This window comes from Zingiber officinale, chromosome 3A (assembly GCF_018446385.1).
Source record: "Zingiber officinale cultivar Zhangliang chromosome 3A, Zo_v1.1, whole genome shotgun sequence".
Lineage (NCBI taxonomy): Eukaryota > Viridiplantae > Streptophyta > Magnoliopsida > Zingiberales > Zingiberaceae > Zingiber > Zingiber officinale.
The window spans coordinates 95,261,964-95,288,850 of record NC_055990.1 but is presented as its reverse complement, the minus strand read 5'-3'; the positions used below and the strand labels follow the sequence as shown (position 1 = coordinate 95,288,850).

The window sequence follows — 26,887 nt, the reverse complement described above, 5'->3', positions numbered from 1 at the left end:
GAGAAGAGTGGCCGGCCAAATAAATTGGAGAAGAGAAAATTATTTTTAATTAAATAAATTTTCTTTTTCAATGGCAAAAGAATTAAGGAAGTTTTTATTAAATTTTCCTTATTTGCCAAGACCAAGGATTATAAAAGAGGGGTAGAGGAGGCTTCATGGTGAACAACCTCTATTATTTTCTCCCTCTTTTCTTCCTTGATGTGGCCGGCCTCTTCCACTTCTTCTCTTCTCTCCATCCTTTGTGGCCAAACCTTACATCTTCTTTGGAGATCAAGTGGTGGCCGGATTCTAGCTTGGAGATGAAGGAGAGAAAGCTTACATCCCTTGGAGCTTGGTTGGTGGAAAAAGATCTTCATCTTTTGGAAGCATTGTGCTTGGCCAAAACTTGAAGAAAGGTGAAGAAGGTGCTTTGGTGGTTTCTCATCTCGAAAGATCGTTGCCCACACAACGTCCGAGGTTAGAAGAGGAATACGGTAGAAGACCTAGAGGTTTTTGCTTGCAAAAGAAAAGGTATACTAGTATTTAATTTCCGCATCATACTAGTTTTACTTCTTTGTAAAAATACCAAATACAAGATGCATGCGATTCTAGTATTTCGAATTTGTTTTCGATGTTGTGTTCTTTTGTTTTTTTCTTTTCCTTGTGATTTGATTGTTCTTTTCGGTTGACCTAAAGTTATTTAAGGAAATTAAATATTAGCTTTCCTTAAAAGGCTTTGTCTAGGCGGTAGTAGTTGTTCCCATATCCAAGAAGGCCATGTGCCTCGCCATGCAGTCCTGGAAGCCAATTTTGGAAATTAATATTTAATGGAATTAATAACCTAGGTGATTTGGATCAAACGTGTTAAGTTCCGCAGGAGATCCAAGTCTAAACCTAAAAGAACAAATAGATTAAACTTTGGATCAAACATGTTAAGTTCTGCAGGCGATCCAAGTTTAATTTAAAAGAACACATGGTAGCTAGGAAAAGGTTTAGACCTTTGTACAAAATTTTTGTACAGTGGAACCATTAGGTTTTCCGAGTAGCAACCAACACACCCCCTATGACCTAGGGTTACCACCCCCTAGGGTTTTCCCTTTGCCTAACCGCAGCTAGGACTTTTCTCCACTTAGGGTTACCACCCCCTAGGACCTAGGGTTACCACCCCCTAGGGTTTTTACCTTGCCTAACCACAGCTAGGACTTTCCTGAAACACTCAGTCATACACATTAGATAACAATTAAACTTAACTTTGAATCTCTTTGCCATTATCAAAACTAAGGTTCGATCGTCGGATGCTTCCCGCACCAACACTATGGTCATCTCAACAGAATCAAATCTGTTTCAAGATTGTTGGAGAAACAATCTGCCAGAGATTTTAGAAATTAGTAAAATTTAAATACACCAAATTAAATACATTTATCTATCAAGATGACTTGAGCAGATAATCTCAAGTTGCCAACAGGAGCTGGTTTTTTCCATGTGCTAACCATAGAGTGGCTGAGCAAGCAGAGCATCTGAGCAGCAAAGTCTAAGCGACTGAGTCCATATGAATGAGAAGCCATGTAAGTGAGTCCCATCAGACGAGTGTCGAACGGGTAAGTGGACGAATAAGCCGAGCGGCCTAATGTCCCGGGTAGCTGACAAGTTGAGTAGTGGAGACTGTTGAACACCGAGCCTCTGGATGAGTGGAGCAGAGCGGCCGGATGGACTAAAGGGCCGGGCGGACAAGCAATAGAGTGGTCGACCATAAAGAGTGGCATGTTGGAGCAATCCCAATGGTCCGTGCGACCATGTATTTTGGTGTTTGGGCAAAGGGTTTATGTTAGATTCATCCTTGTATTTGATATGTGTATTTGAGTTGTGCAGGTTTTTAGGATACACATATGACTCAGTTTGATGACTTCGGGTATGGTGAAGAATAGAGCATTTGAGGGACCATGGACAAGGCAACAAGGACAAGGGCCGAGGGAAGCGACTTCGAGGTATACACGAAGGATGGCATTGGGACAAGCCGCGGGCTTGGATGCATCCAAGGGACGAGTGCCAAAGGAAGTAGGCTTGAAGGCAAGAGATCAAAGCTGCAAAGAAGAGTCATGTGAGTCGTGAGGATATGAGTGTGATAGAAATGCACTCAGGAAGGAAAACCCTAGGTTTAGAGTTGTGCCAGTCCACTAGTACTGAGACTAGTCGTTTGGGGGTGAGCACAAAGAGGTTCTCTGCTTGAACGGCAGGGATCAGTCGACTGGTGTTGACACCAGTCGACTGATAAAGAGTCGTTGGCCAGGCAACAGTCGACTGGTGCAAGGATCAGTCGACTGTAATGGTAAAACAACCTTGCTATTTCTCCCTAAGCTCTATAAGATGGAGCTTAGGATGACTAGCCAAGGTGATGAAATTGGACTTGGTTAAAGTCTAATTAGAGTCTTCAAGCATACGTTGTAATCCGTGTGTTCTTGGTCGAGTTATGGTGAGGTTTCTCCACCGACAAGGAGGATTGTGCTAGCCTGAGTTTTCGGGGACTAATCCACTGACGAATAAGGATCATCCATCTTATAGATAGCCTTGGAGTAAGAGCCCTAATCTCCGAACCACGTAAATCGGCATGTTGTGGTTTGCATTTCATTTCCTTAGTTTAACTTTCAACTTGCTTTGTTTGTATTTTCGTTTGCGCACTAACATTGTAGAAAGAAGCGATCAATTGGGGGCAACTTCTATTTAACCCCCCTTCTAGCCAACCATCCGATCCCCAACATGGGCGACACAGTAGAGTGGTCGAGTGCCAAGGCTGTTAAAATGGTCCAATCACTGATCAGACCAAGTAGTCGACTAGGCAAAGCAACCGAATGGAAAATGGCTGAGCAGGTGTACCGATCAAGCGGGTGATGTAAAATACCAGAAAATAGGCGAATATTAATAAGGGAATTTTCTGGAATTTTAGGACATTTTTCGGGAATTTTTCGGAGCTCGTATGGACGAGTTAACGGGGACAAGAACGGGGCCCGGGAAAGCCTGTTTGGGCTACCCCATTTAGGCGAGGAAAAGTTATTTATTTTCTTTTCCTTTTTATTTGTTTTTCTTTTCTCTTTTATTCCTCTCCCCGACGCCGTTCATTTCTTCTCCCCCGACGCCGAGCCGCACCCTCTCCTTGCCCTAACCGGCGCCGGCCCGACGGTTCCCTCCTCTCCCGAGTTTTTTCCCTCTCCCTCTCACGGTGTGGAGCGGCTCTCTTCACTGGCCATCTCCACTGCCGCCAGCCGACGTGGATCACCGATCCTAGTGCCCACAGCCCTAGCGCCGGTCACGCCGTGCCCTAGCCGAGCCTGCCGACGCCGTGCCCTAGCTTGAAGCCGACGACTACGGGTTGATCTCTCCGGCGATCATTTTTGGTTGCTGTCCTTGCTATTTCCTAGCGCCGGCAGCCGGCGCACCAGGTGCCCTAGCACCCTCTGTGTATCACAGCGACGCCACCTTTTGTCCTAGCAGTGATCCTTAAGGTAGGCGATCTAACTTGCTGTGGAATTAGGAATCGTGTAATTGATTTCCTTGTGATCTTCTTACTGTTCTGGACTGAGAGGAGAATCTCAGATCAGTTCTGATTGTGTTTCCAGATCAGAGCTTGGATATTATTCTCTGTTTTTGGTCATCCCTTCCTTGAGGTGCATTTAGGTCACGGTTGAGGTAAATCGAAATTCGGATAATAGTGCATTTCAGGGATAATTTGGCTAATTATGGATGTTGGTATTGAGATGATGAAGGAACAATGAACTCTTTCTTCACAGGTCACAGGGGAGTGTTTTGCCGCCCCTCTCCGATCTCCCTTGTGCCAACACTGTGCCCTAGTTCATCACTGCCGGCCCACTCTGCATTTGATTCCTTGTTGTGCTGCCATCACCGGACAAGAGGAGGTTAGGTAAGGATTTTTGGTTAACTTCAATAGCAATCTGGATGTCGGAAAAATTATGGTTAAGATGTCTAACTGGTTGGTATTATGGATTGGATTGTTTTGTTGATCGGTGAGTTTCTTTCTTGATTGTTTAGTGCAAGTGGATTTCCAGCCACTCACCTTGTTCCAGTAGTAAACACACTTCTTGATTGAGGATCAATCACGGCTGTAAATTGAGGTAAGGGTAGGAATTTGATACGTTTTGTAGTTAACTGTTTATGTGTTAAGGGAATTAGGTTCGGATTTAATCTAATGGGTGGATTGGGGTTTAGTCACTAACCCTAATTAACTATTAGATTTAAGAAGGTAAATTGAGGATATGTGATTAGGGTTTTACCCTAAATTAGTCCTAGGGGTTTTATTTAGCTGTTCTTATGAGAAGTGTAGCTAAATAAAAATATTTATTGTTTGACACAGGACTTTGACGCGAGACGAGTATCTCGGAGTCAAATTTGGACATTTTCGATTGGAGGCGGGTACTTTTGACTTATTGTCTTTGATATGCTTAGTAATGAAAATAATATGTTGCATTAACTGTGTTTCATATTTGTTTCGGTTAATCACTGCCCAATACATGTTACCTGTTTGATTGATTGTTGTTTACATCTTGTATGGATATGTACCTGATTCCACATGCTCATGGGTAGTGATATAACCATATTTTTATCATGTCAGGACCTAGGTTTGATACCTTATAGGATCAGATACCTTGATATGATTCATTCGGTTTGGTGCACATTATGATATATCCAGAGATTGGTTTAGTATATTACCATGTTTAGTGACATGCACCATTCGCATGATTGCATGCTGAGTGATTGATTGCTCCTTTATTGTCGAGCACTTTGCCAGTTTCATTACTGTTCGGTGCTCCGTTGTGACGCTCATGGGTAGCGGGACACAGCGTGGTAGCACGTCAGTTTGACTCTTCCGGTGCTCCGTTGATCCGCTCATGGGTAGTGTGACGCAGCGTGTAGCACGTTAGAGATTCCTCCCCGTCATAGTGTACCGGGAGTTGAGAGCATTGCGCTCCCCCATTTTATGATTTGGGGTAGGAGTACGTATGTACTCCGACAGCATCCCGTCCACTCGGTCACTCATCAGGAGTAGTGATGCAGAGTGCACGGTTGTCACAGCCCTACCCACTCGGTCCCAGTTGTTGCTGACTGGCGTCAGGGGTGACCATGACATTGGCATCATATGCATGATGCATTTATTGTTTGTGTTTGTGTTTGTTGCACTTATATGCTGCACATTGCTTGGATACCTTGATTGACATGCATACAGGTCTTCTATACCTTTCGGACTGTTTGTCCTTTTACCGGGTCCTGGTTAGTACAGATTCTCTCCTGTCTTCTTCGGTTTGTAGTTACCTTTATCTTTATCAGGAGACTGTACGCATGATTAGTGCTAGGTGTTATTTCTTTACTTTGCATATCAACTGTACCTGCTGAGTGTTGGACTCACCCCGCCTCCATTGTTGTTATTTTCAGGTTGATGCTGTCCGGAGGGAGTTCCAGTCGCTAGTCCCCACTGCACGTAGTGCTGGTCCCTGCAGACCTCGAGGATGTGATTGGTTTTTCGTTTGATTCCCTTTTCTGTTCTAGACTATTTGGACTTGTTATGTTCTGGATTATTTACTTATGGACATGGTATAGATTTTATTACATCGATGGGTTTGGATTTGGTTTTTATTCTACTACATGCCTGCCTGGACGGCAGAAGAGGTGAGTTCGTCGGATTTGAGTTTTACGAGTGTAGTGGAGTAGGGTGGATTTCGAGTCAGAGTATTATTATGTTGTTTATTTTATTAACTGCGTGGTTGTGACAGCCAGAGGCTGAGTATATATATATATAAACTGCGTGGTGATGTTTTATTTTGTTATTATTATTCCAGCCGCCTGTGGCTGAGGTATTTGTGAGATGTAGAAAAGTTTCAGATTGTCCACCGTACAGGGGAGATGCTGCCGAAATTTTCTCGGACAGGGACTCCTCTGGGGGCGTGACAATTTAGTGGTATCAGAGCCAGGTTATGGATACCTGCTTTTGGTGTTTTGGAGATTTATCGGATACTTGTTGTTAGTATTCTGGATATTTGGGTTAGCCAGGTTTGCGAGTCAAACTGGGCATTTTCGGATTTTCGATATGGTTATGTTTCGGATTTCCGTTTCGGATTTATTTGGATTTCCGGCGATGTTTCTCGTTCGGAGTTTGAGGTCAAAGGTTGGGGACAGGACAGCGACGGAACATCTCCTGACGGCAAATAGGTATGATGTTTATTTTATGATAGTTAGGACATCTATTAGCACTTTATCTTTATTACCTGTCTGGTTGTTGTAGCCATATTACATGTGGTGGGTTAGCCACTGATCTTGGTCGACCCTCATAGAGATCAAGGATTATAGTCTCTGGTGATTTTTCATATCATACCATCAGTAGTCTTAGCTTCTGTTACTACTATTAGGAGATGGAGGCACATACCAGCCTCTGCTATTGTTAGCTGGGTAGTGGATGATACCTACATATTTCTGTTGACCTAGCCAGGAGAGTTTTATACTCATATCTTTTGGATATTAGGGTATCAGGTACGATGGAAATTGGTCATTGGGGGTTACCATGTTTGATCATTGTTGAGAATGATTTGAGGTTGAGGGATATTGGAGGATCAGATATTGTGATGTGTTGATTTCTAATGATTTATGATAGTAAATGTTATGTGGTTGTTTGATGATCCATTATTAGATATTTGTTTTGATGATCTATTAGTGGATAAGATTATAAATCCGGTGCTAGAGAGTTTATGGTTTAGAGTGCCTATGAGATTTTAAAAATCTGATTAATTGTGGTTAGTTAACAGGATGATAAAATTGATATTTGTTTCACCTGATATTGAACTATGTGGATAAATAATGATTTGATGTTTTGAATGCTAACTTACCCTCATGGAGAGTAGAGACTTATTCATCTGATATTAGTGGGCTGATATTTTTGAGGATAAAAAAAAAAATGAAGGTGTCTCGATGATATTGAATTCTAGTTTTTTTTTCTTTTGGGTCGTACACATTTATTCATATGATATTATGTGGATTGACATTCTCTAGTTTGAGATGATGTATTAGTGTTGAATTGACCCATGAACTGATTTAGTTATTTGATAATGTAGTATACCATTTGATCGTGGTTTGATATACCTTAGTTGCTTGTGGAGGATTAAGGTATTCTTGATTAGTTAGTAGATGAATGATTTAGTTTTGTTGGTTGATCAGTAGAGGATTGTCATACTCTATTTTTAGAGGTTTGAACTTTTAGGTTGTTTGTGCTTAGTTATGTATCTAGAGCACATTTGAGTACATGCTTTGTACTGACGTGGAAAGGACGGATTCAGCCGTATATCATTGTCGGCTTGGATAGTTTATAGCGGATCGATGTATCCTATTCCATGAAGACTTTGACCATGGACTGTATATATCTGGTGGGATAACTTAGAGGGTGCTTTGGGATATGTGACCCCGCTGATGTAAGGAAGTGTAGAGCTAATTGCTTAACACTTATAGGATACAATAGTTACTAGTGTATACTGGGAGAGTACATTTGGATTTATGATGATAAAATTTTCCCCATTAGATATAGTCTTGGTAATGTATGACATTGACTGACAATGTTATACCACGGTGTGTATATTTTTCTTGTCCGATACCAGTTCCTTTGAACCTAGAGCAGGGTTGTTACTAGATGATTAGGCTACTTTATTTTGGGTTACTTTTGAGTGATGTATTCATGCTTGATACATATGCATGAATCTTGTTTAGATGTACCCGTAATCCATGAGTGTTGGTAGCATAAGGTTGGTCTCTTTGATTGAGCTGGTATGCTCATTTTACATGTCTATGTTGCATGTAATTTTGATTGTTATGTGTTGTAAGAGTCTTGTGGAAGACTGTCGATTTGCAAATAGTATATGTATCCATGTTCTGATATGGTTTGTAGGTTTCTTATGGATCATAGCTATGTAGTTCGGTGTATGTATCGGGAGGTATTATTGAAGATGTCTTGTTGATTAAATCCGAGATGTAGTATAAGTACATCGGTGGTGTTTTGGATGGAGGCATTTTGTCGATTTAATCTGAGTTGTGATATGTACATATGTGTTTGGTGTGGTATATGAGGTATCTTTTTGATTATGTTTGATATGTGAGTGCACCTGGGTTTAGTAGGTTTTATTGGAAGCATATGTCGGTTATATGATATGTTATGTGAGTGCTGTTTGAGGTGTATTGTTGATTTTACCTATGTTGATTTTGCACACGTGTTCGGTATGTATTGTTGGATGTATCATACTGAATATACCTGAGTTGTGAGTGTGTTTGGTGTATAAGAATTGGAGGATTTTATTGATCATACATATGTTGTGTGAGCATGTGTGCTAGGTTATACATTGGTAGCAGTATGATGATTTTACTTATGCTGAATGCAGGATGTGGAGTGTCTGCATTATGTCATTGTTGGACTTACCCATCAACTAATTCTCCTATCAGTGGATGACCCACTAGGATGCTGATAGAGTTGATGATGGATTTGATTAGTTTACTAGGTTGTTATAGCCTAGGATAACCACAGTGATTTGTGGTAGAGAGATCTTGTACAGTCTTTAGCTGGATAGTTAGGTGCCTTGGGGCACTTATATATTGTTTTGTGGTGGGGCGTTGCTCCCACATATTACGGATTTCTGGTAGCGGAGCATAGCTCCTATATTTATTGCAGATACCTATTTCAGATTATTTGTGGTGGAGCGTTGCTCCCACATATTGAGGATTTCTTGTGGTAGAGCGTTGCCCCCACATATGTGATGTTTCCTGTGATGGAGCGTTGCTCTCACACTGGAGGATTTATTCTTTGGTGATTTATGTTATGGATGATCAGATTTTCGACTTATTATCAGAGATCTTATGGATAGGAATATCTGTGATACGGACATTTTGTGTCTTGGGTTTTGCCATATAGGTTTACAGTGCCTTAGATGTAATTAGTGCCTGATGATCCTGGTTTGTCGAGGATGTTTGGATAGGTTTCCATTGTCTTTGTGGACGATGTTGTGATCTAATTCGGATCCGCGGTGAGTCACGCACATCACCCTTGCATAGATCTAGAGATGTTTCGATGAGAACATCTATATGTGATTGTCAGTAGTGCTGATTTGGATTGTCTTTTGTTATGATGTTTGGGACACACGGTCACCAGTAGGAGTGTACCGTGGTTCCACAGGAGATAGAGGTTGTTACGGTTGGGAGCAGCCGAAATCAGTGTAGGAGATCCGCAGTCTTTTGTGACTCGCAGGATATTACAGACCTTTCGTCAAGGGTTTCTCCGCATAGCTATGCTACTTTCACGCGTGACCATGAAAGGCGTGAAGTTTACTTGGACTGAGGATTGCAAGACCAGCTTCTAGTAGCTGAAGCGGAGACTAGTGTCGGCTTTGATTTTTGGTTTTTACCTTCGGAAGAGGACGAATTTGTCCTTTACACCGACGCGTCTCTACAGGGTATGAGTGTTGTTCTGGTGCAGCACGGTAGAGTATTCTTATATGCTTCTCGATAGTTGAGGGAGCCTGAGAAGAAAATACTCAGTTCACGATCTGGAGTTGGCCGCTGTTATTTTTGCCCTGAAGATTTGGCGGCAGTACCTGTATGATATTACATTGAGATTCTCACTGACTATCGGAGACTCAAATATCTGTTCACTCAGAAGGAACATAATCTTCGACCGAGGAGATAGATGGAGTTCCTGAAGTATTATGATTGTATCATTAGCTATCACCTGGGAAAAGCTAATGTGGTTACCGATGCACTTAGCTAGAGGTCCAGAGGGACTTTAGCTTGCCACCGAGTTGTGGTCACAGATTTGATTCATGATTTCTCTAAGTTAGACATTGAGAAACAGGGACAGACAAAGTAGGGTATTCTTGTTACCATAGTTGCTCAGTCGTCGATCAGGACGAGAATCCGAGAGGCCAGTTGTTGGGACCTCATAGAGCTCAACGAGGCAGAGTGGTCTTTACTATCGGACGGAGGATGTCAGGGGCACAAGACTGCCAGAAGAGTTATGCTGACTGGAGTCGGAGACTCTTAGAGTTCTTCATTTGCGACCATGTATTTCTGCGAGTTTTACCCACGGTGAAGAGATTTGATCTCAGAGGTAAGCCAGCTCCGTGATACATTGGACCTTTCCAGATCTCGGAAAGGATTGGAGCAGTAGCTTACTGGTTGGCATTATCGCCGTCCTTGGCAGGCGTTCGCGTCGTATTCCACGTATCTATACTGAGGAGATACATACCCAATCCGATACATGTGTTGATAGATAATCTCAGTTCCCTTTAGTTTGACGTCACCTATGAGAAGGTTCCGGTTTGGATTTTTGACCGGAAAGAGCGTCAGATGCGGAACAAGACTATTTGGCTGGTTAAGTCGGATGACAGCATCATTCTGACGAGGAGGCTATTTGGGAGCTCGAGGATACGATCCGAGCTCGATATTCCCATCTTTTCAATTGAGGTATGTGATTTATTTACCGTTCAGCATTTATACTCTATATCTGTTGTTAGTACTTGCTGATGGTAGATAACGAAATTTGGGGACCAAATTTTTATTAGTGGGGGAGAATGTAAAATACCAGAAAATAGGCGAATATTAATAAGGGAATTTTCTGGAATTTTAGGACATTTTTCGGGAATTTTTCGGAGCTCGTATGGACGAGTTAACGGGGACAAGAACGGGGCCCGGGAAAGCCTGTTTGGGCTACCCCATTTAGGCGAGGAAAAGTTATTTATTTTCTTTTCCTTTTTATTTGTTTTTCTTTTCTCTTTTATTCCTCTCCCGACGCCGTTCATTTCTTCTCCCCGACGCCGAGCCGCACCCTCTCCTTGCCCTAACCGGCGCCGACCCGACGGTTCCCTCCTCTCCCGAGTTTTTTTTTTCCCTCTCCCTCTCACGGCGTGGAGCGCCTCTCTTCACTGCCCATCTCCACTGCTGCCAGCCGACGTGGATCCCCGATCCTAGTGCCCACAGCCCTAGCGCCGGCCACGCCGTGCCCTAGCCGAGCCCTGCCGACGCCGTGCCCTAGCTTGAAGCCGACGACTACGGTTTGATCTCTCCGGCGATCATTTTTTGTTGCTGTCCTTGCTATTTCCTAGTGCCGGCAGCCGGCGCACCAGGTGCCCTAGCACCCTCTGTGTGTCACAGCGACGCCACCTTTTTCCCTAGCAGTGATCCTTAAGGTAGGCGATCTAACTTGCTGTGGAATTAGGAATCGTGTAATTGATTTCCTTGTGATCTTCTTACTGTTTTGGACCGAGAGGAGAATCTCAGATCAGTTCTGATTGTGTTTCCAGATCAGAGCTTGGATATTCTTCTCTGTTCTTGGTTATCCCTTCCTTGAGGTGCATTTAGGTCACGGTTGAGGTAAATCGAAATTCGGATAATAGTGCATTTCAGGGATAATTTGGCTAACTATGGATGTTGGTATTGAGATGATGAAGGAACAATGAACTCTTTCTTCACAGGTCACAGGGGAGTGTTTTGCCGCCCCTCTCCGATCTCCCTTGCGCCAACACTGTGCCCTAGTTCATCACTGCCGGCCCACTCTGCATTTGATTCCTTGTTGTGCTGCCATCACCGGACAAGAGGAGGTTAGGTAAGGATTTTTGGTTAACTTCAATAGCAATCTGGATGTAGGAAAAATTATGGTTAAGATGTCTAACTGGTTGGTATTATGGATTGGATTGTTTTGTTGATCGGTGAGTTTCTTTCTTGATTGTTTAGTGCAAGTGGATTTCCAGCCACTCACCTTGTTCCAGTAGTAAACACACTTCTTGATTGAGGATCAATCACGGCTGTAAATTGAGGTAAGGGTAGGAATTTGATACGTTTTGTAGTTAACTGTTTATGTGTTAAGGGAATTAGGTTCGGATTTAATCTAATGGGTGGATTGGGGTTTAGTCACTAACCCTAATTAACTATTAGATTTAAGAAGGTAAATTGAGGATATGTGATTAGGGTTTTACCCTAAATTAGTCCTAGGGGTTTTATTTAGCTGTTCTTATAAGAAGTGTAGCTAAATAAAAATATTTATTGTTTGACACAGGACTTTGACGCGAGACGAGTATCTCGGAGTCAAATTTGGACATTTTCGATTGGAGGCGGGTACTTTTGACTTATTGTCTTTGATATGCTTAGTAATGAAAATAATATGTTGCATTAACTGTGTTTCATATTTGTTTCGGTTAATCACTGCCCAATACATGTTACCTGTTTGATTGATTGTTGTTTACATCTTGTATGGATATGTACCTGATTCCACATGCTCATGGGTAGTGATATAACCATATTTTACCATGTCAGGACCTAGGTTTGTTACCTTATATGATCAGATACCTTGATATGATTCATTCGCTTTGGTGCACATTATGATATGTCCAGAGATTGGTTTAGTATATTACCATGTTTAGTGACATGCACCATTCGCATGATTGCATGCTGAGTGATTGATTGCTCCTTTATTGTCGAGCACTTTGCCAGTTTCATCACTGTTCGGTGCTCCGTTGTGACGCTCATGGGTAGCGGGACACAGCGTGGTAGCACGTCAGTTTGCCTCTTCCGGTGCTCCGTTGATCCGCTCATTGGTAGTGTGACGCAGCGTGTAGAACGTTAGAGATTCTTCCCTGTCATAGCGTACCAGGAGATGAGAGCATTGCGCTCCCCCATTTATGATTTGGGGTAGGAGTACGTATGTACTCTGACAGCATCCCGTCCACTCGGTCACTCATCAGGGGTAGTGATGCAGAGTGCACGGTCGTCACAGCCCTACCCACTCGGTCCCACTTTTGTTGTGAGTTGGCTGACTGGCGTTAGGGGTGACCATGACATTGGCATCATATGCATGATGCATTTATTGTTTGTGTTTGTGTTTGTTGCACTTATATGCTGCACATTGCTTGGATACCTTGATTGACATGCATACAGGTCTTCTATACCTTTCGGACTGTTTGTCCTTTTACCGGGTCCTGGTTAGTACAGATTCTCTCCTGTCTTCTTCGGTTTGTAGTTACCTTTATCTTTATCAGGAGACTGTACGCATGATTAGTGCTAGGTGTTATTTCTTTACTTTGCATATCAACTGTACCTGCTGAGTGTTGGACTCACCCCGCCTCCATTGTTGTTATTTTCAGGTTGATGCTGTCCGGAGGGAGTTCTAGTCGCTAGTCCCCACTGCACGTAGTGCTGGTCCCTGCAGACCTCGAGGATGTGATTGGTTTTTCGTTTGATTCCCTTTTCTGTTCTAGACTATTTGGACTTGTTATGTTCTGGATTATTTACTTATGGACATGGTATAGATTTTATTACATCGATGGGTTTGGATTTGGTTTTTATTCTACTACATGCCTGCCTGGACGGCAGAAGAGGTGAGTTCGTCGGATTTGAGTTTTACGAGTGTAGTGGAGTAGGGTGGATTTCGAGTCAGAGTATTATTATGTTGTTTATTTTATTAACTGCGTGGTTGTGACAGCCAGAGGCTGAGTATATATATATATAAACTGCGTGGTGATGTTTTATTTTGTTATTATTATTCCAGCCGCCTGTGGCTGAGGTATTTGTGAGATGTAGAAAAGTTTCAGATTGTCCACCGTACAGGGGAGATGCTGCCGAAATTTTCTCGGACAGGGACTCCTCTGGGGGCGTGACAGGTGAAGAGACCGAGCTAGCGAGCGGCCAACCAAGCAAAAAAATTGAGTGGCGGGGTGAGCGTGCGGCAAGACGAGAGAAGCAAGCAAGTGGTCGGTCGAGCAAAGCAGCAGAGCTGCAGAGCGAGCGGTCAAGTGAGCATGAGGCCAGCCGGGCAGGTAGGCTGAATGGACCAAGGCCTACGATGATCACAGTTTCCTTGAAATAGATTCGCCCCACCTCCGACTATGCTTTGAGATTTACTCGGGTCGTTTGTTTCCCAGGATACAATGGTTAACCATGATTCCCACCAAGCACTAATGGTCACGGCTAATTGAGTGGTACCTGACTGCTATCACGGGCACTTCGCTGAGCAAGGGTTGCACGACAGAGAAGGAGGGGAACGGAGGTGGAGAGATGCTGATTCTTTTCTGTGTATGTAACCTATTTTGCTAATGATCATAGCCTCCTTATATAGGAGCCAGACCAATGGACAATGTCAATGATCAATTGATGATCATTACTTGCCGAGCTGTAAAACACCAATGTTTCACTTGGCCATTTAAATTTTGGTTGTTCAACTTGGGCAAACTTTGCCCCGACCGGTCCAGCATTTAGTGCGCACAAGTCATGCTCGCACACAAGTCAACGTGGTTCAGTGCAATCTGGACCCTAGATTTATACCCCCTGTGCACCCATGCGTGAGAGAGTCTCTCCCCATGCATTTATTCACATCATCAATACATGTGAATAAATATAAACCAACTAATATGCCTTGAAACTTCCAATGTGAGACTAAAGTCTCATTCATAATGGAGAGTTTCTTTCTTCTTCCACCTCTTCTCCATTCATATATATCTAACAATACTCTTGATATCCCCTTTCAGTTATCGAGATACCTTTCTGGGTAAGAGATATATCAATCTTGATATCGTCATTACTAACCTAATCTTGTCGGTTATCAAGTTTTTCCTTCGGATATTGACACAACTTCTTTAGGTAAATTTATCTCTAAGGATAAGAGTATTAAGATTGAGATGAAGGCTAAGTCTTCTTTTCTTAAGAAGATATTACCCCGCCCAGGTGATTATGGTTTATCATCAATCGTCTCCCAAAATATAACAACTTGTGTCTTGAAATAGGAGCACTCTAATTTGGATCCCTATCGAACTTTTGAAGTCTTGAAACTCTTAAGAGAGCAGAGAGAAAAGAGAACTTAAGAGGAGATTTCACAACTTGAGAATTGGGTGAAAATGAGTGATTTGAGTAGAACAAATGATATTTCTTTTATAGGGATGAAGAAGTATTCCCAAGAGGCGAAAGGTTTCTTCCAAGAGGTGAAAAGACATGGGGTATGTCTTTTCACTTAAACCTTATCAATTTGCATTAATTTAAATGATTAATTTGCTTAATTATTTACCTAATCTATTATAAATATTAATTAATCAATTAATTGATATCACAATCATGATTAATCTTTTATTAATCAATGAAATTAATTATAATTTTACACCTCTCAATAGTTTCGCATACTCAAGTTAGCTTTCATATATTCTCATCCATGAATTCAATTCATGTGTGTGTCAAACTTTCATCTGATCCTATCTGACTAACCTTTTATTAGACATTAATTTCTCATTTACTCGAAAAATTAGTTTACGATCTAGTCTTATCCTTATTTAATTTATTGATCACCAAAACCAATTTTCCAATAATCCCCCATATGAATGAAAATTATAGATAAGTTTCAAATTATAAACAAGTGTTTCATCAAAAAAAACTATTGCATTAAGAGAGGTAGCTTGTGTCTTTGAATCTTTCATAGTAGAATACAATCAGATTTACTTGGTTGCCTAATGAACTATATCTTGAATTGTTCAACCGTTGGTGTAAATCAAGACAATCATATCCACACAATACCTCCTAGGCTTTTACTAGTTCTCTATCGTATCTGTTTTGGCCATGGAAAAGTTTGGGATTCATAAGTGTGTCATTGAAGCAGCTCGCCTTCACACTTATATAGGTGTTCTCCTATTAAGAGTATCCTGTAATATCCTATTATACCTTTGTGGTATAATATAGGAATTATTAAGAACTTTTGTTCATCCTTTATTCATTTTGCAGGTTGCACATTTTGTTTCTAGGAATGAGTTGGAGTAATTACTCCTAGGTGTCTCAAATATTATAGCTTAGTAGTCCGTTTTAAACCATGATCTTGGGATCTTCAGTCAACATGGTAGAGTTACCACTAATTTAAATATTGAATTTTAGACTCATTCTCCTATACATACAGTATAGTTGATCTCTCGGTTGGCCTTTTTAAATTAGCAGCTCCACATAATTCTCCATATTTAATGAAAATTTCACCACTAGAGATCTACTACTTTAATGGTATTTCAAGACTTATCATTTTACACTAGTGTCCTCATAATTTCTTAGATACCATAATGTATCATATATATTGGCACATATCGATGCATTGTATGCAATTAATTCTTTGGACCTTTAATTTGGATATTTGTATCTTTCCCAAATACCCCACATTTATTAGTTCAACGCCACATTTATAGGCTTTATTGGAAGGTTCATGACCTTTAAATGCCTTATAGAGATTTTTTTTTTAATCTCATTGGGGCTTGTGGTTTGCCGAGAGGACAACTTCCTCCACAGTTTCCAAGATACACCCAAAGTTTATCAACATAGCTTTTATTATCTTTTCAATGTTTAACCATCATTGTTGAATTGAGGTGAATGTAATATAGTTGATTATTGAATGTTGCTCTTGCTCGAGAAAAATTCCTTGAGCAATATCTTACATTCTCTCCCTCAATCACCATAGATAATCTTGCTTAGTTGATTTTTTCAACCATATTTACAGTATTTTAAAAACACTTCAAGGGTCTCAATCTTGCTTAAAAGCAAGTCTCCATAACTCCAATCTTCTAATTTCACCAAATTAAAATTGTGGTTGTATAATCAGGATGTTAACCAAGATTGCACTTGTTCTCAAAACAATCTAGAAAGTATGCATCACTTAATCTTCCAATTTACTGAGCTAGAGCTAGATCATCTAATTGGAGTATTGACTAGGATTACATTTACTCTTTAAGAGATATCCCTTGGTCTTCCAATCTTAAAGAGCCAAACTGTGGTCGCATGATCAGAGTGCTGACCAGGATTATATTTACTCTTTGAGAAACACTCGACTCAAGGAGTATACATCCTATGGTCTTCTAATTTTATCAAGTCATAGTCGTGGTCATCTGATTAGAGTGCTGACCATGATTGTATTACCCTTCGAGAGACATTTGACTCAAGAAGTATGCATCCCTTGCTCTTCCAATCTTGTTGAGCCAAAGTTATGATCGCCTAATTGGAGTGTTGACCATGATTGTATTACTCTTCAAGAGATACTCGATTCAAGAAATATACATCCCTTGGTCTTCCAATCTCATTGAGCCAAAACTGTGGTCGTTTAATTAGAGTGCTGACTAAGATTGTATTACTCTTTGAGAGACACTCAACTCAAGAAGTATACATCCCTTGGTCTTCCAATCTCATTGAGCCAAAATTGTCATTTGATCTGAGTGCTGACTAGGATTATATTACTCTTCGAGATACACTCAACTCGAGAAGTATATATCCCTTGGTCTTCTAATCTTGTTGAGTCATAGCTATAGTCATCTAATTAGAGTGTTGATCATGATTACATTTATTCTTTGAGAGATACTTAACTCAATTTCTTAGTCAATTACAGCACATGTAATACAATCCTTCTAACTCATTTATTTCAGCCTCTACTTAGATCTCATTGTGTTAGATTCATATTTGAAGACTTTTATTAGCCCTCTTTTGGATAATTTAAACTCACTATCCTCAACTTTATGATTTTAGTCAAATGGCTCCCACAAATCCTTGACCATCATTGTTACATTATACTCAAGGTATAATTTTGTCTTCTATCCCTTTAGGGCATGGTTATTGTATAGGAAACTTTTATTCTTCCTTGTAAATAACTCTCTCATAACTTAAGGTTCACTTTTAGATGCGCTAGAACATCTTTTGATAGTAACCTTAATAGGTATATTTTTTTCAAGTAATACAGTGTCTTTTACTGTTATCTTTTGAAGATGATTATGGAGAGTTTCTTTGATTTCTTTCCAATAGGAGTGGTACCCATGGTCGCTATAACTATCAATATAGTTTTAAGATTGTTGGAAGTTTTTAAATGGAAATGGATCTACTTGGCGTCATTCCAACAATTGGGCCCGGTTAGTCATCTCGACGATGAGTCGATGACTCGAATAGGTAGAGCTCGGTATGGAGATGTGAACCCTGTCCCATTTATACTCTTCACATCCTCTTTCGATTATTGAGGTACTCCTTCAAGTAAGAGACATACCCTTCTTGGTATCGTCATTATCGACCTAATCTTATCAGTCGTTGAGTTATTCCTTCGGATATCGACACACCCCCTTTGGGTAAACTTATCCATAAGGATAAGAGTATTAAGGTTGAGGTGAATGTTAGACTTTCTTTTTTTAAGATGATATTGCTCCGCCCAGGTGCTTCCGATTTATCGACAATCATTTCCTAAGATATAACGACTTGCGTCTCGAAATATGAACGCTCTAAATTTCGATCCATGTCGAACTTTCGAAGCTTTGAAACTCTAAAGAGAGGAGAACTAAAGAAGAGAATGCGCAACTTAAGAATTGAGTGAAAAATGAATGATTTGAGTGGAAGGAATGGTATTTCTTTTACGGGGATGAGGTGAAAAGACATGGAATGTGTCTTTTCACTTAAACCTTATTAATTTGATTAATTCAAATAATTAATTTGATTAATTATTTACTTAATTTATTATAAATATTAATTAATCAATTAATTAATATCATAATTATGATTAATCTTTTAATCAATTAATACAATTAATTATAATTTCACACCCCTCAATAGTTTTACATCTTCAAGTTAACATTCACATATCCTCATCCATGAATCTAACTTAGTCAAACTTTATCATATTAAATTAACTCTTAATTAGATATTAATTTTTCATTTATTCAAAAAATTAATTTATAATGATGTACTTATGGAATAATTATCTTATCCATACTTAATTTATTAGTCACTAAGTCAATTTTCCAATATTTAAAAAAAACGCTATTTTATATATGTCCTATGATAGAAATTAAAAAGAACAGTCTTTATTTTCATTATTATATAAATATCTTATATTAACATATGTTTTTATTATTTAATAATTTTAATTAAAATGTAATAGTTTCAATCAAAATTATTTCAAGTGACTAAACAAAAAATATTGACCTTTATGTATTAAGAAGATTTAAAAAAAAAAAAAAATCGAAAGGGCATATTTAAACTTTTTATTTTTTAAAAAATAGAAAAGGAGAAAAAGATGAAAAAATAAGGATTTATTCGGTTACGGCTAAATGCGGATCAAGGTGCCCATTAAAGGCCTAAAATTTACTCGTCGTGGTGGCCGATGACGTCATACTCCCGCCCCAAATTAAATCCTCCCGTCTCGCGCCACAGGGGACGACGACGACCAACTTATATCCAGAAATACCCCTCACGATTACAACCGCACGTGCATAAAATGTCAGCCTACGCCCTAAACTTTCCAATTTTTTTTTCAAACCCTCTCCTTATACTTCAAAGGCTAGACATAAATTGACGCAATTACAGAGATATTTACTCTAATAGATTTTAAGTCAATTTTAACGGATACAAAATATCTCGTTCAATGCTTGATCTCATCATACAAAAGATCGTCATGATAAGATAAAATGCTCCTCGTGATTTACTTGTTTGTATCTTACTGTATAGCGAATGATATTTGATCATTTGGAGTGAATGATATCATCTTTTGTTCCGAAGAAAGGCTACAATTAAGATATAGGAGTGTCGTGGTTCGATCATCTGCTGGGACATGTATTGACGATAAACATAGTGGAAAATTTTAAGTTGGATGATCGTAGGTAGAAGTATCCATAGGTAAAAGAACTCATAAGTTTGTCTTTATGAGTGAAGTACTGATTCAACAGTAGCTGGTCTTACAAGGACGACAAAAATTATGGGGATCGGCCAGGGGCAGAGCTAGGCCCCTTATAACAGATGGGGCAATGAATATCATTGTTGATTATGAAGTTGGTGAGCTTTTGATTATCAATGATCTGATACAAATATAAACAGAAGTTACACTAATGAGCAAAGAAAATTTTGATAAATTTGTGCAGTATCAGAAAAGACAGTGACTCAAAGATCTTTAACGGTTTAACCACCTAGGATTCCTTAAAAAAAATCAAGGCTTCGCCATGCAAATGGGAACAAAACAAGATATAAGGATTACGTTAAACATCAAGTGTTAGGAAAAAATTGGCAAGTGAAAGAATAGAATTAGCACTGTAAAATAAAATCTCAGTATCAACACCTATGGCATAGTTACAACAATTTTGGGGCATGTAAAAGGACCAAGTAAGATATTCTGAACTGATGATAAGCGAAAAACAAACATCAAAATGAGAAGAAATATTTTTAGCCGAAAATCTTAAAACTAGAGACTAGAGAACTGGAGCGGAGAAAATCTCAGAGTCGTCGTCGATGAAGATGGATAGGGATTAGGGGGTCATCTTAGGGAGCGCAGGCAACGCGCAGCCGCACAAGGAGAGGGCAGCGAGGAGGGAAATTCAGGACGAGGGTTGCAACTTGTGAGCTCTACTTTTATTTATTACTGGGGCAAGATTGTAATTTTCTAATATCTATGGACATTTACAAAATATTGAGGTGGGGCAGTTGCCCCACCAATCATCAATATGACTCTGCCTCTGGGATCGACTATCGACGACTTGTTACAGTACTTTCATGATTTATCCTTGGAGACTAATGGAAAATTTTTATGGATCAAATCGATCGACTTTAAGATTAGTTGAATCATAAAAGTTAGATATTTGGATTATCACAAAAAAAAATTTGATATTTTTCTCACGGACATAGTCAAATTGTTATTCAGATCGTAAATTATCACAAAAGATCAAAGATCATAATTCTTTCCTTGGAATAAAATCTAAATTCCTCCCACCCAAAGTTGCTAAATTCAATTAATCCTTTTTTAAAAAATAATTTTTAAATGTGATTTTTTATTGTTAAATTAAATAAAAATTTTAAATGGGAAGCATTTGACATTATAATATTTAAACTAAATATCTCACTTTGGCTTTAAATTTTCTTATGGAATCTATAAATTGACGGAACGATTTGAAACTTTCAGGGTGTAACATGAAACATTCCAGTTATGAATGACACCAACGCGAGTTTTCATAAATATTGAGGGCGTAAGTGAAATTTCTTTGGCTATTTCAAAAGGGCAATTTAGTCAACTCAAGTGATGATGCGTCGACTCATGTTCTTTGGATGAACGCCACCCACCTTCGCATGCGTTCCGATAAGAGAGAATGGGGCTGCGAGGCCCCGCTCCTGCGTCTGAATCCCTTTCTCCGCTCCGTTACTGATCGGCCTGCGTGTGGTAGGCTCGTCGGAGACGAGATCAAGAGCCGTTTCGTTCGCGGAAGCACCGATCTGAGGTAACCCTCTCCCATTTATTCGTTCTTCGCCTTCCATAAGCATTCTTTTGTCGTTCTCTTTCCAAGTGATTTTGGGGGTTGTAATAACAATACCTTAAGAATCTCCTTTTCGGAAGATCGATTAGGTGATCCGCGAATCTTGGAATTCTCTGGATTATACTTGTTTGTTTGAAATATTTTGGGTCGTAACGCTTCTAATTGGAATAAAAGGGTTATCTTTGCATTAAAGAAAGCGATTTGAGGAATTCTGGGGGCATTTAGTAAAATTGGATTTGTCTTTCCAAACATTTGGGACCAAAGGTGGGGTTTGTGTTTGATAATGGACGTTGATGGTGGAAAAGTATAGCCAATTGCATTCATCGAAGAGCGATGTTCTACCATAGAGGACAAGGGATGATTGCCAATAAGAGTCTTGATTGGTTGTTGGTAGATTTGCTATTTCGAATTTCTTCAGTCTTCTATTAAAGTTTAGACACGAAAAGGGGTTTGAAGATTGTGCAAACTATCATAATGATGAAAACAACAAAACACTAAGTTGCAATAGCTTGTGTACAATAGGAGACCTGGCCAGCAGACATGAATCATATTAACTTTATCAGGTTCCAAGTAGCTAGAGAATTTTATGCCCTTGCACCCCCATGTTGTGACTGTTGTCTTGCTCACTTCTTCATATCCAGATATTATCTATGCATTTGGATAAGTATCCTGTTTATGTTTTTCGATGTACTGAAATCCACAAGCTGCTACTTCTGATCCTATCTTGGTGCTTTCTAGTTACCTCTGCCTCTACACTCCTGTTTCGAATACTGAAATCCATATTAGAGATGTTCTGTGCTTACCAACTATTCCTTTTTCTTACCATCAGTGGTCTTTTGTATCTCCTTGCAATTAATTTATAGATTTTTCAGTTTATTTGTAACTAACTCTTCTTCTCATGATTCCTTCCATTGGACTGAAATGGTATCGAAATTTGACTTTGTTCACTTATGTCTAAACGTTTTCATTTCTTAACTGTCTTTCACCGCCATGCATCGAGTTGGATTTTCTTGCTTTTGTAAAGAATATCAGCCACATCTGTATTTGTATTACCATGTGTACTCTTCATGATTTTAGTTTTTAAGCTAATCCTTTTGGTTTTAGTTGTGTTATTTGATTTTCGGTTACAAGATGATTTTAAATTTTACATGTTTTTCTTTCTTAGTTGCTGACAGATATTGACTGTCATAAGTTGTCACTTCCAATCATCCTGTTCTTTGATTGAGAAATGTACACAGAAAGAAGAGGAGGATAGTAGGATCCTTTCCTTCCTAGAGAAGAATCTCGTTAGATATTCTCACATTGCCCTAAAATCAATAGCAAGCGCAGTCACAAGATCTGGTTTCTTTTGAGTCGAAGTATGCAATTTGCTCATGTGTCTTAGCACTTAACAATTCATCATGGTTCCTTTGTTTACCTTTCTTCATTTTTTTCCTTTTGTGTCAGTATTTGGCATCCTTCTTATTTCTTCATGTTAATGGCTGTAAACATACTTTCTTTATCACCCTCAGTTGAATGCTCTATTCAATCCCAGTTGTTCGTACTTAATTACTTTTTTTTTTTTCAAAGATTAGCAAATTTTTCCTCGCCAACTATTCAATTTGCAAGTATCATACTTTTCGTGGAATTATTTTTTTTTTAAATATTCTGCAGATTAATGCTTTCTCGTGGAACTACTGTAACCTATCCCGTGGAGTTTGTTTCTACATATATAATTTTGCTTCATGCTCTGATGATCTAGAATATAATTTATAACTGTTGATTGACTAAGTTTAATTGTATGGTTGGCTATTTTGAAACCTCCCGTGCTTAGACCTTGTTTCTGTAAGGAGCTGTGCAAGATTTTACATATAGTGAAAAACATAAAATTTTGTGTTAAATTCAAGTAATCTTTTATCGGTTTGAACTAGCATGGTTCTTATTTTCATTGCCACAAGTGGTTTCCTAGTCCTTTTACAGAATTTACAGACTCTTGGTTAACTGTTTCTAAACTTTCTATCATGAGAATGTATTTTCCGGTCAATTCAGTATCCCTTTAGATCTCTTGGATCATAAACCACTTTACATTTGAATGTAGCAACAATTCAAAGGTTGATAAATTTCACTACCATGTAGACCAATCATCTATCAACCGGCACCCTTGATTTGTTTGAAAGAAGAATCACAACATGCTAGATTTTGTATTTTGTGCTTGTTATGATGCATAAATGCATTATAGTCTCTTAGTCTATTTGTGCTTAATGACAGGATTGTTGAAATGATTTGAATAAGTGCAATGACCGGTTGATAAAAGATGAAGCGGATGCTATCCCGAAATTCTCAACCATTGTGGTGGGACAGATATATTAGCCCAAAAAACTCCAAATGGCTTGCGCAAAATCTTGAAAGTAAGAACACAAAACATAACTCTAATCCACTTCTCTTAGAAAAAGAAAGGAAGAAAGCAAACTAGAAGCTGTTCACATTCTTTGGATGCTCCAAAATCTTCCACAAAGTTGTTTCGGTTTATCAATTCGTAAAAGCAAACTAGAAGCTGTTTACATTTCTTTGGATGCTCCAAAATCTTCCACAGTAGTTTCTGTTTATCAATTCCTAAAAGCAACTAGAAATTGTTTACATTTCTTTGGATGCTCCAAAATCTTCCACAAGGTAGTTTCTAAAAGCAAACTAGAAGTTGTTTACATTTCTTTAGATGCTCCAAAATCTTCCACAAAGTAGTTTTTGTTCATCAATTCCTAAAAGCAAGCTAGAAGTTATTTGCATTTCTTTGGATGCTCCAAAATTTTCCACAAAATAGTTTCTGTTTATCAATTCCTAAAAGTCAACTAGAAGTTGTTTCATTTCTTTGGATGCTCCAAAATTTTCCGCAAAGCAGTTTCTGTTTATCAATTCCTCCTTGCACATGCATAGATGCTAGTGAAAACTAATGCCTAGCATTTATGTGATCAGTTCAAGATTCTCTGATTGATAAAATTTTCTTACATGTTTAACTTTTCTCGACCTCTGCAGAGATGGACCGGTGTGTCAAGAAGATGCTGAAATTGACTGAAGAGGATGGTGATTCATTTGCAAAGAAAGCTGAAATGTACTACGAGAAGCGCCCCCAGCTGATATCCAATGTCGAGGAGTTCCACCGCATGTATCGTGCTCTGGCTGAGCGTTATAGCCAAGTAACCAGTGAGCTCCGCAAGAGCATTGAATCAGATCTAAAATCTCAACGTTCATGGAATGGATCTGATTGTCTTACAGATCCATCTTCTCCTTCATCTATGCACATTTCAGAGCTAACTCCTCAGTTAAAGCTTTCTCCCGAGCGAAAGGTGCTACAGCCCCAGCTCATTCCAAGGGCTGCTGGGTTTGATTTCTTCCTTCCATCTAGATGCAGTCATGGTCTTTCTAGGAAGAACAGTTATGGTTCCTTTACATACACAGAATCTGATTCTGAGCCAGAGCTTGAAGAGATCAATGAAGAAAGTGAAGATGACTTTTCCTTTAGCCGGCAACGGAGGATTCACGATCTAAAATATAAGCTTCAGAAGGCAAGGGAGAAGCGTAAAATCCAAGAACACAACAGCCAGCATCATGACTCCAGCCTTAAAATTGCATCCTTGGAGAAAGATCTATCTGCTGCAGATGAGAAACTTCACTCTGCAGAAACTGATATCTGGAATCTCAAAAATAAGCTTGGGATCGCTAATGCTTCTTTAGACATTAAGATCACAGAATTAAATTTGGAAAAGGAGAAGGTTTTCAACTTGGAGGAAAATATTATGGAGCTGCAAGAAGAAATCTTTGGCCTTTCGCATGAAACTGTGATTCTAAAGGGTGCAACAAAGTCTGCTGCTAGGCAACTCAACTCTGAGCTATTGTATCATGAATCCTTTGTTGAAGAACTCAAAAGTAAACTAAATTTTGCTGAAGTAAAGTTTATCCATGAGAAGTCCAGCCTTGAAGCTTCAATTGCAGACTTGGAAGGTGTTAACAAAGGATTAAAAACAGAAGTAGAAAAGGCGTCACACGAAAAATTGTTACTCAAACTCTGCATTTCTGAGCTGGAGCATATGATTCATGAGCTGAAAGACTCAAACACTGATTCTGTTGACAGAACTTTGCAGGAGAAGTCAGCATCCAATTCACTCCTTGGAGCTAGGCTTGCCGCGTTATATAACGAAATGAGGCAGCTTGTAGCTGACAAAATTTGTGAATGCAATGAGAAACAAAAGTTAATTGCTACATTAAATGGAAATCTAGATGCTCTAAACCTGAAAGTCGCCATTCTGACAACCGAGAAACAAGAGCTCGCTTCCAAGATACATTCCCTTCTCAATGACCAGCTACTGCAGATGAAGCAGCAACTGCATCAGTTGCACTTGGAACGTGCAAAGCTGTTCATGGAGATCCAAACAAGCAATCAAACTATTTCAGATTTGCAATCAAGAGTAAAAGAGCTTGAGGAAGAGGTAGCGACGCAGAAGCTGACAATTTTAGATGGTGAGGAGCGAAAAAGGGAGGCAATAAGGCAGCTTTGCATCTCACTAGAGCATTACTGCGACAGGTATCATCAACTCAGGCATTTGTTGCTAGGTGATCATCTTGGTTAAGATCAATTTTTTTCTTCTTTTTGTTGGTAAGAGGAATGCAAACCTTGGTATTTCAGAGTTTGGTATAGAAGTTGTCAGTGCAAGTTTCTTGTCTTCTTAATATCAGTTTCTGTTCCAATTTGTCGGTCAAATTGGAGAATTAAACTGTATCTGCATTTACATAGAGATATATCATTGAAGATGTAACATGATACTTATACTTAGAGAATCAGGTTTTGTGTGATTAGATTGTACATGGTTGCCCTTCTCAAGCAAGAAGAGTTGAAATGTTTTATACCTTTTAGCGTATTCTCGTCTAAATAATCTTAATGTATTGTGTTGGGCTAATCACAAATCAAACCGAGATGTTGAAGATGATGATGAATAGCTAGGTTTAAAATCTTGAACCGTGCCGGAGAGCTTAAACCTTTAACAGTATTGTTATGTGACTTAAATCAAAATTCTTCCAATTTAATGTACTTTAAGCAGCTATTAATTGTTTCTGTGTATATATGTGGTAAAATTTAAAAGAACATCCTTAATTATCACTTTTCTAAAAATAGTCTTATTTCAGTGTTGTTATACTTAGAGTATTAGTATTGTATCGAATACAGAGTAGCTTCTATACTGAGTTATAAAATAAACTGATTTAATTTGGTAAAAACACTATACTTAAAGTATATTTATATAAAAAATTCTTTATTAGTTAGATTAAAAATATTTAAACTTGATTAAAATTATTTTAATATGATTAAACATCATTATAAAACTATTGAAAAAAAAATGTATATAAAAGTATTTGGCAAATTGAAGTAAAAAATAAAAGATTTACTTTTTAACACATTTTAATAGGTTACATTGTAACTGTTGCACAAAAATTAAAAGGGCACCCCTTTTTATTGGAATTGTCAAAAGGGTACTCCTTTTTTATTTATTATCAAAAGGACGTCCCATTTTGCATCAGTATATTTTTATTTTCAAAACTACCCTTATTTTTGGCGTTGTCATAACAATTATGGGTTCATA

The 26,887-nt window shown here is 39.0% G+C and overlaps 1 protein-coding gene and 2 long non-coding RNA genes across 3 annotated transcripts; all 3 read left to right on the top strand.

Moving 5' to 3' along the window:
- The first annotated feature begins 3,805 nt into the window (after positions 1 to 3,805).
- On the top strand, positions 3,806 to 4,391 carry LOC122053899. The gene is made up of 3 exons (XR_006132434.1): positions 3,806 to 3,892; positions 4,021 to 4,103; positions 4,343 to 4,391. It is a non-coding gene; the product is annotated as an uncharacterized LOC122053899 (long non-coding RNA).
- A 7,091-nt stretch (positions 4,392 to 11,482) lies between these two features.
- On the top strand, positions 11,483 to 12,110 carry LOC122053898. Its single transcript, XR_006132433.1, has 3 exons — positions 11,483 to 11,611; positions 11,740 to 11,822; positions 12,062 to 12,110. It is a non-coding gene; the product is annotated as an uncharacterized LOC122053898 (long non-coding RNA).
- Positions 12,111 to 21,057: 8,947 nt separating this feature from the next.
- LOC122053897 (protein NETWORKED 4B-like) lies at positions 21,058 to 26,087 on the top strand. Its single transcript, XM_042615815.1, has 3 exons — positions 21,058 to 21,245; positions 23,529 to 23,668; positions 24,291 to 26,087. The coding sequence occupies exons 2-3, from the start codon at positions 23,575 to 23,577 to the stop codon at positions 25,880 to 25,882; spliced, it is 1,686 nt and encodes a 561-aa protein (XP_042471749.1). The 5' UTR covers positions 21,058 to 21,245; positions 23,529 to 23,574; the 3' UTR covers positions 25,883 to 26,087.
- The last annotated feature ends 800 nt before the right edge of the window (positions 26,088 to 26,887 follow it).

Coding starts and splice junctions, on each gene's coding strand:
- LOC122053897 (XM_042615815.1), top strand. CDS start 23,575: ATGAAGCGGATGCTATCCCGAAATTCTCAACCATTGTGGTGGGACAGA. Junction 23,669..24,290: donor GCTTGCGCAAAATCTTGAAA/GTAAGAACACAA, acceptor CGACCTCTGCAG/AGATGGACCGGTGTGTCAAG.